Consider the following 17264-nt stretch of genomic DNA (forward strand, 5'->3'; position numbering starts at 1 on the left):
AGTTCAAAAACCAGTTATAGCTTTAATTAAGTCATTCTTCTTTGAAAACTCCATCATTCTGATCACAATGTCTGAATTCAGTGCAGAATTCCTTATTCAGAATGAGAATCTCTGAAAATCAGTAGTAGAATCTCTGTTAAACATAACAATTCTATCTGAGAGAGATAAAAAGTAAGATAAATTCATTCTTTATAATATTTCAGTTGAAATCTTTGACTGTGAGAAAGAAATGCTACTTCTTAAAAATGAATTAGAAGAATACAATTCTATTCAACTGAGAAAAGAGTCTGTATAACTTAATTCAATTGAGTTCAGACAGAGTAGAAGAAATACCTCTGTTCTAGTGTATATAAAAACATTTGAATAATCAAGAATCTCTGAAGTAAGAGTAGCAGGTTTGAAAATGACAGTTCATGAATACAAAGACTCAAGAATGAATCTCAAAGCTCAAACACAGTGTTCAAACTGTCAAAGATATGAATACTTTGTAATCTCTTGTTTCAGAGACTCAAAATGCATATTCTGTGCTAGAGATCACAAAACTAGTGAGCATAAATATGAAATATGCTTAAAAAGAGATGAAATATATTAACATACTCTGCTTAAGTGCTGCAATTGCAAAGAAAAACATGCATCTAGCTCAAAAGAATGTGTATTTACTTCAAGAACTCAGAAGAACTAAAGAAAACATGAAGCTTAAAGTGAATCTAAAACTGAAGAGAAAAGTCAAGCTAGTAAATCTACAACTGAAAGCTTAAAAAGAAGAAATTCTCAACTATCTAGATCTTCAAACTTCAATTCTTCAGCTAAGTGTAAATAGAATTTGAATTCTCAAACTTCTGTTAAGATTAGAGAATTGAGAAATGACTCTAATAATAAACTAGATAGAATAGAAGCAGTTGAGATTTCTACTTTTTAAAATAGTTATAATCTACTATCTGATAATAGTGATTAGATTCTACTCTATCTCTACTCTCTTTTAGTATGAATATACAACAAAAACAACAAAAAAAGTTTAAAAACTCTTCAAAAATCACATTTATTCAAAGTAATGTGAATAGAAACTCAAATTGTATTTATTCTTATCTTCAGATTGTATTTGAATAAAAAGTTGACTTTGTACTTCTTCAAGAATCAAACTTTAATACTGAGTAAAAGTACATCATTTCTTATTCAAGCTATTACTACTTTCTTTCTGAAAAATCTGAGATAAAATTAAGAGTAGTGATCTATAAGAGAAAAAGATCAAGATATTAATTTAATTTGAGATTTGATATCATATCTGACTCTGATATTCTGGTGAGTGATATTATAGATAAAGAGAATGAGTTTGATACTATTCAACTTATAAATATCTATAATAAAAAGTCATTGAAAGAAAACAACAATATCTGAATAATTAATAGAGAATTTTTGAATATAACTCTCTTAAAAAACTCTATAATTACAGAAGACTTCAATACACATCATCTCTGATGAAACTCAGAGTACACAAGAGCAGTAAGAGCAGATAAACTGATTGAATAAACTTTTAAGCATTCAATAGATTTAGTTAACAAGTCTGATTAACAAACATTCTTTAGAAAAGACATGAAAAAGAAATTTATTATAGATCTAACTTTTATATCATAAAATCTAATTGAAAAAAGACTTATAAACTGATTTATTGATTCAAATGAAATCTCAGAATTGAGTTATAAGATCATTCAATTTGATATTGAACTGAGTGAAAAATAAAGAAGTGAAAATCCTCTTCTCTCTAATCAGTATAACTTTGAAAAAGCTGATTGAAAAGCAGTTGAAGAAAGAGTAAAACAGCTGAAATCTGAAAGACAGAGTAAGCTCTATTGAAATCAAAGTCAAAATATTTCAAATAAAATACTTGAAAATAGAGTAAAGCTGATTACATCTATTCTTCTAACAAGTATTAAAGAAAATATTTCAAAGAAAAAGTCTTCTGAGTATTACAAACCTTAATGAAATGAGAATATCACTTCTAAAAGAAAGTAATTAGCCACTGCTAAGAGAGATTGAAAGAATAACTTAATATCTGATAAAGAGTTCAAAGTTATTCAAAATGAATATTTTTCAGATATTAAAAGAGCTAAAACAGATTGCTGAAACAAATTTCTTGAAGAAGTATAAGAAAAAGAAGTTTTTAAAGCCTCTAACTATACTAAAACAAGAAGTGTAGTAAAGCTTCCAATCTTAGAATATGAGTTTCAGAATGAATTGTATACAGCAAACTCTTTTGAGGAAAAATGTCAAGCTTTTATAAGAATTGTCTTTCAAAACTCATCACATTTAGAAGAGAAGAATATGTCATTTCATGAATATATTGATGAAAATAACTGAGAATGGCCTGAGCTTATATGTGATGAACTAGAGTCAGTAATATTCTCAAGTTCAATTAAAACTGCTGCAGGACCTGATTTAATTAATCACTTGATTATTCAAAACACATATTTCTACTTGAAGAATGAATATTTTGAGCTCTTTTTCAATCTCTTAAAAAATGATTATCATTCTGAATGCTGGAGAGAAGCTACTGAAGTAATCCTTGTAAAATGTAATAGAAAAGCTTTAATTTCTAAGTTATATAGAGTAATATCTCTGTTGAACTGTTTAAGAAAAATTCTAGAAAAGATAATAGCTACTAGATTATTTTTTATAAGCTCTATTAGTAATTCTCTTCTATTTAATGAACAAATGAAAGGTAGAAAACAATGTTCTGCAATTAACACTGTTGTTTCAGTTATTTATGATGTTCAAGTAGCAAAGTATGAAGACCTGGTCTCAACTGCAGTTTTTATTGATATAAAAGATGCATTTGATCATGTTTCAAAGTCTAAGATGATTCAAACTTTGAAGATGTTAAAACTGTCACTTTCTCTAATAAAATGAGTTAATTATTCTTTGATGGAAGAAAACAAGATACAACTGAGATAAAAATAGAAGTATTACAAGAATCTTCAATCTCACCTGTTTTATTTGCAATATACACTGCATATCTATTCAAGAATAGAGAGATGAAAATAGTAAGATCTTCAAGTTATGTAGATGATATTGATCTACTCTACAGTTCAAAGACAATCAAAGAGAATTTAGAAGTGATTGTGAAAGCAGTAAAGAAAATCTTTGTTAGAGCAGATATTAATCTAATTCAATTTGATATGAATAAAACTGAGTTAATTCACTTTTTTTCCAGGTTTAATAAGAAAGAACTAAGTCTAACTCTTTTGAATAAAGAGATTAAACTCAGTTTGAATGTCAAATAGCTAGAAGTATGATTAAACTTCAAGTTGAATTTTAAATATCATATTTAACAAAGAATCATCAAGGCAGAGAGACTACTGAATAGTATAATCAGACTATCAAATACTGAGAGAGATCTATTCTTTCAGACTATAAGATAATTATACATAGTCTGTATTATCTCAGTAGCTGATTATGAAGTTCAAGTTTGATGAAATAAACAAGATAACTTTACTGAAGTCTTTCAAAGTCTATAAAACAGAGCTTTGAGAAGAATTCTGAGAGTATTCAAATCATCTTCTATTAAAGTAATGAAAATTGAAGCTTCAATTTCATCTCCTACTATTTGATTTGAAAAGACCTGTATAAACTATACTCTGAGAGTCATGAAGATGAGCTCAAATTATATAATCAGAGAAAGAGTCTCTTCTTCATTTCTATCAGTTAACTCAGGAAATGAACTGAATTGAAATAGATTTCTTGATTGAAATGAGAATAATACTTTGAAGAAAATGCTCTCTCAACTGTATAGACTATATTCACTTATTAAAAATCAATTTTGTTCATTAAATGTTGAGAAATTAATCATAAGAAGATATCTCTCTGAAGAGAAAAGCTGAAATCTCTCATAGACTTACAAGTAAGTGAACTATCTAAAGAGAGAGAATATAAACAGTATTTGAAGAAGATCTCTATAATCAATATAAAAGACTCTATTCTGATTTACTCAGATGACTCAAAAAATGAGAATTTGAATAGATTAGATACAGACATTGCTTATACTGAAGATAATATCAATTTTATCTCAGATTTCTGAAATTTAGGCTGTGAATCTGAAGTCTTTGATGCTGAACTATTTATAATAGTAAAAGCTTTCAAACTCATTGAAATAAAATCTTATAAAAGAGAAAATAGTTTAAAAGAGATATAAATATTCTCTGATAGTCAAGCTGCTTTAAAAAGACTTAGAAATAGTCAGATTCATAATGATCAAATAAATCTTAAACTGATTTTAAACTCTGGTTTAAAAATTCAAAAGAGAAGAATATTAAAACTGATAATTCATCTGTATTAAGTTCCTGCTTATATGAATATTCATGATAATGAATTGACTGATTCAGCTGTAAAAAAGAGTTCAGAATTAAGCAGATCTATTTAAAAAGCAGTATTCTGATCTTTCATAAAGAGAAAGATAGAAGAATCTTGTTTAAATAAGTAAAATAAAAGCTGATAGAAACAAAAGAAGAGCATACATTATTCAAGATTTGAGATAAAATCAAAGTGAAAATCTTATTCAATTAAATGTAAAAAGAAAATATTCTCATCTATAATTCAGCTAAAACTAGAATATGATTATTTCAAATTCTATGTACAAAGATTTGATAATAGATTTGATTTAACAGAGTACTCATTCTGCAATACAAATGAAAATCCTGAGTATATTGTAATACATTGTGTATTATATAATAGTCTCAGAGTCAGATTAAAGAAGAAGTATAATTTAAATCAATTAAATATGAAATTCTTATTCTTAACTGAGACAGAAATTAAATACTTAATAGACTTTCTATCAGAAACTCAAGCAGCTATAAGAAAATAATTGAATTCAGAAGTATCTGAATATGAAGAGACAGAAATTGATTAGATATAGTCTGTTAAAACAGCTATATACTATCTTTTAATAATTTTATTTTGTTATAGTCTCTCTTTACTATACTTATTTCTTTCTGTTTCTTTCTATCTATCTATTTAATGTATCTATCTTTAAGACTATATTCTCTTTTTCTTTATCATGATATTTTCAAATGATTTCAAAGTATCAGAAGATGTTAAAATACTGTAATTTATAAACAGTTTTTATATTCTGAGCTGAAATTTTCTGATTTTATATATCTGAAATTGATAAATGTATAATAGTTGACTCTATAGATATAGAAAAAACCCTGAGATCTAAAGGTTCTCAGGTAGATGTCATAGTCTCTGACTGTATACATCTATAATTGAAGAATAATAATAATAATAATAATGTGTGAAGTCTCTTATTAATCCAGAAGTTAGCAGGACTTGGCAGAAGTCTAAAGGAGTTTAGTTCATCGCGCTAATCCGAAAATATCGAGAAGAGAGGCTGAGCATGCTGAGATAATCCATCCTACCTTATAATTTTATATTTAGCTTGAGAACATGGAAAGAAACAGCTGAGACGGAGCTAGTTAGACAAAGCTCGGCCTCCCTCAGATTATGATTGTGCTATCAAAATACTGCTTAAATGCTCGTTGAAGAACAAGCTTATGATTTTATGGAATATACTTTTTATGACGAGCTACTTCGAAGTAAGCTAACCTATGTGACACCGGCCCTGCCAGCGTAAACTTTAGCAGCTAGCTAGCTACCTTCCACACTCACATATCACACTCCCAAAGCAAGACTGCAGAGCGGAAAAATCCATGGATAGAAAATGACATCCGATTCTGATTGGATGTTAGATGTCGGGTTTACAGATCGCTTGGCCAATGTAAGGCTAATGTAAGTGCTTGCTTGGGCTCTCAGTCAGGATCCCTTCACGCGGGGTAGCAGCTGGGCTCACCATTCCAACCCCTCTACTACAAAGAATCGCGGCGTACCAGCGTGCGGTTCCATCCGCCAATTTCTCAGAAGCTCACACGGAGGCAACGAAGTTAGAAAATAGCGCGTTCAGCCAGGCGGCAAGTAAAGTACGTTTTTTTTTTTCCTGATTCGCGTGAAACTTTATGTGTGGTACGGGTAGGAAAAGGTTAAAAAGAATATTCTCTCCATAGGAGCAATACCAATCCGAATGCCAAAAGGCCATCGACGACCTGGATGATCGAGAGCAGCCAGCTCTCGTTATGAGTGTGCCTGACGTCATTGACAATGGAAATGGAAATGAAGGTGTCATTGTCAATGAAGGGTCTAATACAGACGCAGCTCCTGCCTCCTGCGGGAAAAGAATCGGCCGCTATGAGAACGCCATATACCACCAAGAAGGCATATTCTCCACGGTATATAAAGCGAAAAACGACGGCGGAGCAACGGTGGCCCTAAAGCTGACAACGCCGCATATAATGTCGCCGCCGCACGATTCAAAACGCGAAGCGCGGATCCTCAGCGCCCTCTCAAACCCCAACGTCATCCCTTTACTCGACACCTTCACCCAACCGGACGGCCACTTCATTCTCGTCTTCCCGTTCATACCACTGCACTTTGACGACCTCATGCACCGAAGGGTGCTCTCGACGCATCAAATAAGGCTACATCTGCGCGATCTATTTCGGGCGCTCGCATACGTGCACGCGCAGGGGATCATCCATCGGGACGTCAAGCCGTCGAACATCCTCCTACGCAACTCCAACGGCCCGGCATATCTGGCCGATTTTGGGATCGCCTGGTCGCCTACCGATAAGGACTCGGAAGCCGCGGATAAGAAAATCACGGATGTAGGAACGGCATGCTACCGGCCTCCTGAGATTCTGTTTGGGGATAAACGGTATGGTACCAGTCTGGACCTTTGGGCGGCTGGCTGCGTGGTTGCAGAGGCGGTGGATATAGACCACAGGCATCTGTTTGACGCGGGGGAGCTGGGGAGTGAATTGGCGTTGGTGCAGTCCATTTTTGTTAAGTTGGGGACACCGAATGCTGAATCGTGGCCTGTAAGTTTGCGTTTCCCTTGTCCACCTCTCCCTCTTGCTACCGTTATTTTCCTATATATTTCTTTTCTCTGTCGAAATTGTAAGCTAACAAAACATTCAATTGCGAAACAACCAAAAAAAATTTAGTCGAACAAGGACCTCCCAGACTGGGGCAAGATACAGTTTAAAGAGTATCCGGCGAAACCCTGGGCGGAGATACTCAACGGCGCGTCATCCAACGGGCGCGATCTGGTCAGTAAACTCGTGCGCTATGAGAGTGGCGAGAGGCTGTCGGCTGCTGAGGTATGTGGCAGAACATCAAAAAGCATCCTGGATTTTTCGCCTTTTTTTTTTCTTTTTTTTTTCTTTTTTTTTTTCTTTTTTTTTTTTTTTGTTGAATTGGGATGCGAAATATATCGGTGGATTCCCAGAGAAGAAAACGGAAGAAGCAAACTAACCCATGGATAGGCTCTAGCGCATCCGTATTTGAACTTCGTGACAGAGCAGAGATCAATCAAGCAGTGATAGAAATGAGGTCAGAGGAAAGAAAGCGCGAAATGGCTCTTATACCAAAGGTGGGAATGGACGAAGACCATCACCACACATTACGCCTGTACATGAGGGAGCTTTGCGGACGTCACTCCAGTTTTTGATGGAAACCATATTTTCCGTGTCCTCCATTTCATCCAGCTTTCCTTCCTCCTTTCTACATAACATACTTCTTCTATCGATCTATTCGAATCTAATATCTCGGAGTTTAAAGGAAGAAATAAATAGAGAATAAGAATAAGATGAAAATTTCGAATTACACAGGGGCGTTATCGGCAACCCCCAATGTTGGGTTTAGCGCGCGTCCGTCGTAGTGGTTTAGCGTCACCCTGATCAGGTATGGCTTCCCGCGCTATCCCACAACAGGAACTGCCGCACGTCTCCGCCTTCACAGACCCCCTTCAACCATATAATCCTGCTGGTGCATCGCTTGACAACATCTCCTTCCCATGTCCTGCGCTCCTCGTCAATTCGGTCCCCTAAGGTCGGACGCCACCACTCCGGCCTCTTGCCCTCTCAGAGATGACTGTTCACAAAATGAGTGCTTCGCCCCCTTCTATCCCCACTCATGCTACTACGATGGGACACTAGCATCCATCAACATGGTTAACATCGCGAGCGTAAATCACTGATCTTCCTGGAGAGTGCAAGGTGACCAGTGGCATGTCCTCGCCTGCCTGGATGGCCCGCCCCGAAATTGTCTACTGTGGCGTTGGCGGTTGTCTACATCTGCCTCATTTCAATCCTTCAAGGCATTCTTTCATTCAAGAGGTCCGCACAGGGGCCTATGGCTCATTTCCAAGTCAAGGATGATGACATGTTGATGAGCATGCACTCACTCAGCACAATGTGAATATCAGTAGCAGAATTCTCTCATGTTCTATTTCTGTCTAAAGACTCACACAGATATGTCTCAATTTGAGATGAAGTAATGACTTGTCAATGTGTAGACTGGCCGCCGGGATCATGAATTTCACATTTGATCTCATTTGATCTGGTCTCATACATTTCTTAGCGTGAATCCTGCTGGGACTAATTATTAAAAAAAACATGCAAAGTGACTATTTATCAGATCTCAAAATGAGACTATAACTTAGAAAAAATAAGAAAGTAATCTTATTTAATCTTATTAAATCTCATTCTTTGTATAAAGTTACTATTTTTAGACATTTTAAACTTTCTTTTAGACTATTTTTAATTTTTTAAAAAGTAATGATTTTTAATAATACTTAAATGAGATTTAAAGTTATTTAAAGTAATAAAATAAATTTAAATTAAGAAGTGAAAATTATAATCTTATTTAAAAAATGTAATAAGAGTAGATAGTAAGTTTCACTGAAATAGTATAAGACTACTATTTAATCTTAACAATGTATAATACAATTAATTAAATTAATAATAAGATTATCAAATATTCTGATTCTAATCTCAGATATAATTATATAGTCAGTCTACTAATATATATACAGTTATCTGTATTTGATTAACACAGCTTGAATGTTAATAGTAGAAATATCTTATATATTTCAGAGTGTTCTTTATTTACTGTAAATATTCAAGTATTTTACTGAGTTAATTATAAATAATTATACATCTGTTAAGATTAAAGAATTGAGAAATAACTTTGTTAATAAACTAGAAAGAATGCAAGCAGTTGAAATTCCTGTCTTTTAAAATAGTTATAATCTACTATCTGATAATAGTGATTAGATTCTACTCTATCTCTACTCTCTTTTAGTATGAATATACAATAAAAACAACAAAAAAAGTGTAAAAACTCTTCAAAAATCACATTTATTCAAAACAATGTAAATAGAAACTTAAATTGCATTTATTCTTATCTTCAGATTGTATTTGAATAAAAGGTTGATTTTATACTTCTTTAAGAATCAAACTTTGATACTGAGTAAAAGTATATCATTTCTCATTCAAGCTACTACTGCTTTTTACCTGGAAAATCTGAGATAAAATCAAGAGTAGTGATTTATGAAAGAAAAAGAGCAAGATATTAATTTAATCTAAGATTTAATATTATATCTGACTCTGATATTCTAGTGAGTGATATTATAGATAAAGAGAATGAGTTTAATACTATACAACTTATAAATATCTATAATAAAAAGTCATTGAAAGAAAATAACAATACCTGAATAATTAATAGAGAATTTTTGAATATAACTTCATTAAAACACTATATAATTACAGGAGATTTTAATGCATATCATCTCTGATGAAATTTCAGAATGCAAAAGAGCAGTAAGAGCAGATAAACTAGTTGAATAAACTTTTAAGCATTTAATAGATTTAGTTAACATGTCTGATGAAAAAACATGCTTTAGAAAAGATATGAAACAGAAATCTATTATAGATCTAACTTTCATATTATAAAATCTAATTAAAAAAAGACTTATAAACTGGTTTATTAATTTAAATAAGATCTCAGAATCAGATCATGAGATTATTCACTTTAATATTGAACTGAGTGAAAAATAAATAAGTGAAAATTCTCTTCTCTCTAATCAGTATAACTTTGAAAAAGCTGATTGAAAAGCAGTTAAAGAAAGTGTAAAGCAGCTGAAATCTGAAAAGCAGAGTGAGCTCTATTGAAATCAAAATCAAGATATCTCAAATGAAATACTTAAGAATAGAGTAAAGCTAATTACATCTATTTTTCTAACAAGTATTAGAGAAAATATTTCAAAGAAAAAGTCTTCTGAGTATTTTAAATCTTGATGAAATGAGAATATTACTTCTAAAAGAAAACAATTAATCACTACTAAGAGAGATTGAAAGAATAACTTAATATCTGATAAAGAGTTCAAAACTATCAGAAATGAATATTTTTCAGATATTAAAAGAGCGAAAACAGATTATCAGAACAAATTTCTTGAAGAAATATAAGAAAAAGAAGTTTTTAAAGCCTTCAACTATATTAAAACAAGAAGTGTAGCAAAATTTCAACCTTAGAATATAAGTTTCAGAATGAATCATATATAGTAAACTCTTTTAAGAAAAAATATCAAGCTTTTAAGAAAAAATATCAAGCTTTTTATAAGGGGCCTACGCCGAATAGATCAGTATAATATTATAGGTCTTATATAACAAAGATAAAAACAGTAGAGAAGAAAAGAAAGAGAAAGTGCGAGAATCAGCAATCAAGGTGAATATTTATACACATATGTGGTGATGTACACAGTGGAACTTCGGGGCGGGAGAATATACATGCATTCATAGCAGCCGAGGATCGGTGATCAAGAATGACTGAGAATTGAAGTGTATGTGTTTGAGAATGATATACACGTGTTCATAGCAGCTGAGGATCAGTGATTGAGAATGGCTGAGAATTGAAGTGTACATGTTCAAGAATGAAGTGGTTGAAATCTGTGAAGTGTAACAGAATAGTCTATATGATTGATCAGGCGCAGCTCACCACATTAGTCCCCTCTTTCAGAAGCAGTTCTTATCAGTCAAGAGTCACTGTTTTAGATAATGTGAAACTCAGAGTTCAGATCAGTTAATCATAGCTGACTCATTTCATAAGATATTGTCAGTTACAGTTACAGAGTCTCTTATTGAGAATATTCTTAATCTCTCACTCAAGCTCATTATCTTCTTCTATGATGTTTAATAACTGTCAGTCAGAAGTCAGTTGAGAAGAGAACAGATCAGTGATAGTGCAGTAAAGCAAGCTTGTATGAAATACATTATAAATCTCTGATAATATGTTAAGACAGTAGTTATGACTATCTAGAACTTCTATCACTTTATACTTGATATGACAGTAATCTAGTGTACAAGATGAATGTGTGATTTGTATATTCTTAAGATTCAATTATATCAGATCTTCTATCTTATATTGTTCAGTGAGATCTCAGTGAGTATTGATTTAATTCTCTTGATCTTGTTTCACAGTTATCATAAAGACCTCTGCTCAATCACAGACATCTCAGAGTTTTATTACTATATTATCAGTGATCTGAATTGAACTGTGAGAGTTCAGTGTGAACTGTGTGATCTCTAGAAGATTTAACACTTTTATATGATATTCATATGTAAGAAAGAACAGACCTATATTTGTTAAAATAGTATTTTAACTATTGATAGTAATCTCTGCATGTAAAAGAAGATTATACTAATCATCTTATAAGTAGTTACAGAACTTTTAAAGATAATTCTTCATGATCTGAATTGTTCATTCTGATATATCATTGATCTCAAGATAATAAACAGTTGATAGATAGTGTATAATCTTGAGAACTTGACAGATTCTTGTTCAGAGAGTGCTCATGAATTGACAGCTCTGATTTGATACTATAGATCTCAGTAATTCATATATCTAATAGAACAGACTCTGTAGAAAAGCTTCAGTGACTTATTCAGTATTCATCTTATCACAAGATTTCAATATTATATCTTTACTCAGTTGATTCACAATAATCAGAATGTTTCTACAACTCTTACTCTCAGATAGATTAATAGTGAAGTTAATTACTATATCTTATCAGATTCTATCACAGATATTAAGTGATTTCAATGAACCTTTTCTACAGTTCTTTTATAAGATAACAGAAAAACAGTAATTGCAGTTTCAGACAAAGTATCTGATACTGTTTAATATCTCAAGTTAGTAGAACTCTCAGAAGATCATTTTATACAGTTATTCATAACCTGAATAATTAGTTATATATGAATCATGTATCTCTTGCATTATCTGAGTGTGTAAGAATTTGAAGTGAGAAACTCAGCATCATTTACAGAATTGTTGAGTGTTATTATCATCAATTAAACATTCTGAGATATCAGTTCTTATACATAGTTCTGAGAGAAATTAAAGTGCTTTTTAATATACTGCTTCAGTGAGAATCTGAAGAAGTTCATTTATCTAGACTGCTGTATATCACAGTTCATTCAGTGTAGAGAAAGTAGAGATATCAATAACAGTTCTAACTGAGAAAGCATATATAGTGTCATGAACTGTTTCATCTTGATCAACTAGTATCTTCAGATTCAAGAGCTGATACTCTCAGTTCATTCAGTGAGTATCTGTTACATTAGATAATATATCTTACTCTCATTATAAGAGAGTATCTATCATTAAGTTCTAGCTATCAGAATGATAGTGTATTATAAAATGAAAGCAGCTTAAGAACTCAGATTATCATATCTATTATTCAGTAAGTTTACAGATAGTTATAAAGTATTTGAGATTCTTATAATCTATGACTATCTCAAATTCAGAGATACTTCAGAGTTCAGAGTCTTATTCTTCTAAACAGTGTATAATTATGAGAAGTTTCTTATTATAGATCTTATAATTGCATTCAGTGAGACTTAGTTTCTTAGATATAAAAACACATAATTGTAGAATCTCTTTATTATTATATTATAATATCACTTCTTCTATTATATAGTCAGAGAAATCAGCTTTAATAACTATCTCATAATCAGAATTAAATATTATCAGCAAAGAAGTATTAATGAACATCTTCTTCATCTGTATAAATACAGCTTCAGTATTCACTGATTATTGAAATATTAAGTCTTTCTTAGTGAGGTCTGTAAGTGATCTCATAATATCTGAGAAGTTTTATATAAATTGCTGATAGAAGTTAGCAAATCTGATGAAGCTTTATATATCTTTCACAGTATACAGAGCTTTTCATTCAAGAATGATAGAGACTTTCTCAGAATTTATTTGAATTCTCTTATCAGCTTCTATAATAAAACTCAGATACTTGATACTCTTGACTTTAAAATCATACTTATCAATATCTATCAGTAGTTCTGCTTCTTGTAGCTATTATAATATCTTTCATACATACTCTTGATATTCTTTTCTGAATTCATTGATAAAGATGAGAATGTTATCTAGATAAGCAGATACAAACTTATCAAGAAAATCTCAGAGTGCTTAGTTGATATACTTCTGAAATATACTGAGAGTATTAGTCAGTTCAAAGAGTGTGACTATTCATTCAAAGAGATCATAATATGTTTGAAATACTGTAAGCTATTCATCTTCTTCAGTGATATGAATCTTATGAAACACAGTGATGATATCTAGTTTTATAAATTATTAAGCTCATCTGATCTGTGCTAGAGTTTTATTGATATGAGATAAGAGATATTGATCTTTCTTTGTCAATCTATTCAGATCTCAGTAGTTCACACAGAATTGAAGTTCTTCATCTGATTTCTTTATAAAGAGAATAGAGACTGCAGTGAAAGAGTTACTAATATATATGAATTCTTTATTCAACAGATTATTGAGTGTCTTTCAAAGAAGAAGAAGTTCATCTCAGAACATGTTATAAAGAGAATCTCATAGCAGTTCAGAATTCTTATTATTCTTTTTCTCTAACTTGATACTGTAATTCACTCTGAGATCTCATAAGAGAGATATGTTTATAATATTGTCTTGTCAGAAGATATCTAGATATTCATGATATTATTGAGAGAGTTTTGTATGAGAATCTGTTATTATAACATGAGATAATTTTTCTAGAGTCTTTTTGATATTGATCAGACTGATGAAATAGATTGACACATGATTCTGCTATTAGTAATTCTTTCAGTGACTTCTTTTTCTGAGCATTTCATAGATATTGACAGAGATCTGTGTCAGATCAATAGTCTTGTAAATGTCATCTTTGTGAATTCTATCATTATTAGAGAATATCAAGCTTCTGTTTTAAGTATTTAATAAGATGTCTTGTTCAGATAGTCAGATAAGTTCTAGTATAAGATTATAATCAAGATTATCAACTTCATATGTATAGACATCTTCATGTTAATGTTCTCTCATATCTATGATCAGCTTCATCATATAACAGATATAAATATCTTTTGAATCATCAAATTCTGTGAGAAGTCAAGGTTTTAATAAAGAAATACACTGAAGATTATAATGTCTTATGACTGAAGATTTTATCATTGTATAGTCACATAGACTGCTGTCTATCATGACTTTCATATTATACATGTTATTAATCACAGTAGATACAAGAATCACATTTATTATTATCTTCTCTTTAAATCATTGTTATCTGACCTCTTCAAGCTTCTGTTTATAAATTTGAACAGAAGCTAATCTTTTCTCTGTTTTACTGAGATATTTTTATAGTTATCTTCTGAATCTTTCTCTAATGTAACATGATTGATGTGAACAGATACTGATTCATTCTTTAAATAAGAAGATGCTGATCTTTCTCTTGAGTATGAAGACATATAGATTAATTAGTAGTTGAAAGCAATGTGTTCTGATCAGTTACAGTTGATATATACTTTATATTAACATTGATCAGTGACTTCTTTGAGAGTGATCTCAGAGACTCAGAAGCCTGTTCAGACAGCAGAGACTCTTGCTTATATATAGATATTCAAGTCTACTCAATTCATAGCATCTGCATCATTGTTATTTCTCAGTGTGAGTGTATAAGTTGCTGAGATGTAACATCTTCTATCACTATTCTGTATATTCTTAAGCTTAGTAAGATGATCATTCATTGTCTGAAGCTGTGTGCAGAAGCCTTTATAAGTCTGGTCTTTGTCTGTGCTTATAAGAGCTTATAAAAGTTTGAAAGTTAATGTCTTCTTGAGCATGCTAATCTTCATTCAATTCTCTCAAGATTGATCACCTGCTTCTAGAATCTTGATATTGAAGTCAGAAATGAATGTTGTAAGAGAAATGATTCTCTGTCAGATACTCTATAGTCAATCTAATGCTTTCTATTGCATAGCAGTGTCTCAGAACAGAATATCAAGATATTTCATGATATTATCAGGTGTTTATAATGCTGATTCACATGCTTTCATTCATGAATGAAACTTCTATTTCATATAATCTTTCAATTGTTCATTGATATATCAATCTTGATTGATTAATAAACTGATGACATCTTCATCTACACTCAGTTTCATAAGCATTTCCATTCTCTATGATAAGTAGAGAGTGAGATTGAAAGTATTAAAATATGAGAGAGCATCTAAGTGTTCTTTCAGTGCTTTTGTATTTGATTCTGTAAGTGTTGAAATTGCATGAGTTAGTTATTAAATCTCTTCATATTGATGTTGTTGAGTTGCATGCATATCAGCTATTTATTGTTATTATAGTTTCAACATTGCTCAGAGTCACTGTGACACTGTGTCTATACTTGTGTTCAAGGGTTTCATATTATTGTTAGACATGGTTATATTGATTGTCAGATGTGTAATTGTATTCTCATATATCTGAGTATCAGAACTCTCAGGTCTTTCACTGATATTCTCTTGTAAGATTTTATTCTCTGTATAAGATCTTGTTACAGAGCCAGGATGACTGACAAGCAAGCTTCTATCTGAGAACTATCTGAGAACTTGATGTTCAATTAACTGTTTGACTGTTTCTCTATTTCTTACATGTTATTATATGTTCAGATATCTCTTGATAAATAATCATTTCTGATGAGGAGATAATGAATGTTTTTATAGTGTAAGAGGCCTACACTGAATAGATCAGTATAATATTATAGGTCTTATATAACAAAGATAAAAATGTTAGAGAAGCAAAGAAAGAGAAAGTGTGAGAATCAGTGATTGAGGTGGATATTTATACATGTATGTGGTGGTGTACGCGGTGGAACTTCGGGGTGGGAGAATATACGCGCGTTTGTAGTGGCCGAGGATCAGTGATCAAGAATGGCTGAGAATTGAAGTGTATGCATTTGAGAATGATATATGCGCGTTTGTAGCGGCTGAGGATCGGTGATTGAGAATGGCTGAGAATCGGAGTGTATGCATTTGAGAATGAAGTGGTTGGGATCTGTGAAGTGTAACAGAATAGTCTATATGATTGATCGGGCGCAGCCCGCCACACTTTTATAAGAATTCTCTTTCAAAATTTATCAGATTCAGAAGAGAAGTATATATCATTTCATGAATATATTGATAAAAATAACTAAGAGTGGCCTGAGTAGACTGGCCGCCGGGATTATGAATTTCATGTTTGATTCCATTTGATCTGATCTCATACATTTCTTAGCGTGAATCCCGCTGGGACTAGTCATTAAAAAACATGCAAAGTGACTATATATCAGATCTTAAAATGAAACCATGACTTGAAAAAAATGAGAAAGTGAGCTCATTTGATTCTATTTAGTCTCATTCTTAGCACAAAGTTACTATTCTTAGACATTTTAAGATTTTTTTAGACTATTTTTAATTTTTTAAAAAGTAACACTTTTTGATAAGACTCAAATGAGATTTAAAGTCATTTAAAGCAATAAAAATAATTTAAATTGAGAAGTGAAAATCATGATCTCATTTGAAAAATGTGATAAGAGTAGATAGTAAGTCTCACTGAGACAGTATAAGACTACTATCTAATATTAAAACCATGTAATGAGATCAGTCAAATTGGTAATGAGACTATCAAAAAATCTGGTTCTGGTCTCAGACACGGTCACACGGTCAGTCTAGGCCAGAGCTTATATATAATAAACTAGAGTCAGCTATTTTCTCAAGTTCAATTAAAACTGCTGCAGAGCCTGATTCAATTAATTACTTAATTATTCAAAATACATATTCTCACTTAAAGAATGAATATTTTAAGCTCTTTTTCAATCTCTTAAAAAATAGTTATTCTTCTGAATACTGAAGAGAAGCTATAAGAGTGATTCTTGTAAAATCTAATAAAAAAGCTTCAATTTCTAAGTTATATAGAGTAATATCTCTATTGAACTGTCTGGGAAAAATTATAGAAAGGATAATAGCTACTAGACTATCTTTTATAAGCTCTATTAGTGATTCTCTTCTATTTAATGAATAAATAAGAGATAG

General features: G+C 31.5%; 1 protein-coding gene across 1 annotated transcript; it reads left to right on the top strand.

Moving 5' to 3' along the window:
• The first annotated feature begins 5427 nt into the window (after window positions 1–5427).
• On the top strand, window positions 5428–8356 carry BDBG_02986 (CMGC/CDK protein kinase). Its single transcript, XM_031721045.1, has 5 exons — window positions 5428–5778; window positions 5864–5966; window positions 6051–6920; window positions 7047–7202; window positions 7368–8356. Exons 1-5 carry the CDS (start codon window positions 5711–5713, stop codon window positions 7422–7424), a joined length of 1254 nt encoding a protein of 417 aa, XP_031577449.1. The 5' UTR covers window positions 5428–5710; the 3' UTR covers window positions 7425–8356.
• Window positions 8357–17264: the final 8908 nt, after the last annotated feature.

The sequence above is a fragment of the Blastomyces gilchristii genome (genome assembly GCF_000003855.2).
Source record: "Blastomyces gilchristii SLH14081 genomic scaffold supercont1.4, whole genome shotgun sequence".
In the NCBI taxonomy this organism is placed as follows: Eukaryota; Fungi; Ascomycota; class Eurotiomycetes; order Onygenales; family Ajellomycetaceae; genus Blastomyces; species Blastomyces gilchristii.

Bases quoted from the DNA above. Each gene is read 5' to 3' on its own strand.
- BDBG_02986 (XM_031721045.1), top strand. From the start codon at position 5,711: ATGACATCCGATTCTGATTGGATGTTAGATGTCGGGTTTACAGATCGC. The intron at 5,967-6,050 runs GTACGTTTTTTT...TTCTCTCCATAG, and splicing joins TCAGCCAGGCGGCAAGTAAA to GAGCAATACCAATCCGAATG. The intron at 6,921-7,046 runs GTAAGTTTGCGT...AAAAAAATTTAG, and splicing joins CGAATGCTGAATCGTGGCCT to TCGAACAAGGACCTCCCAGA.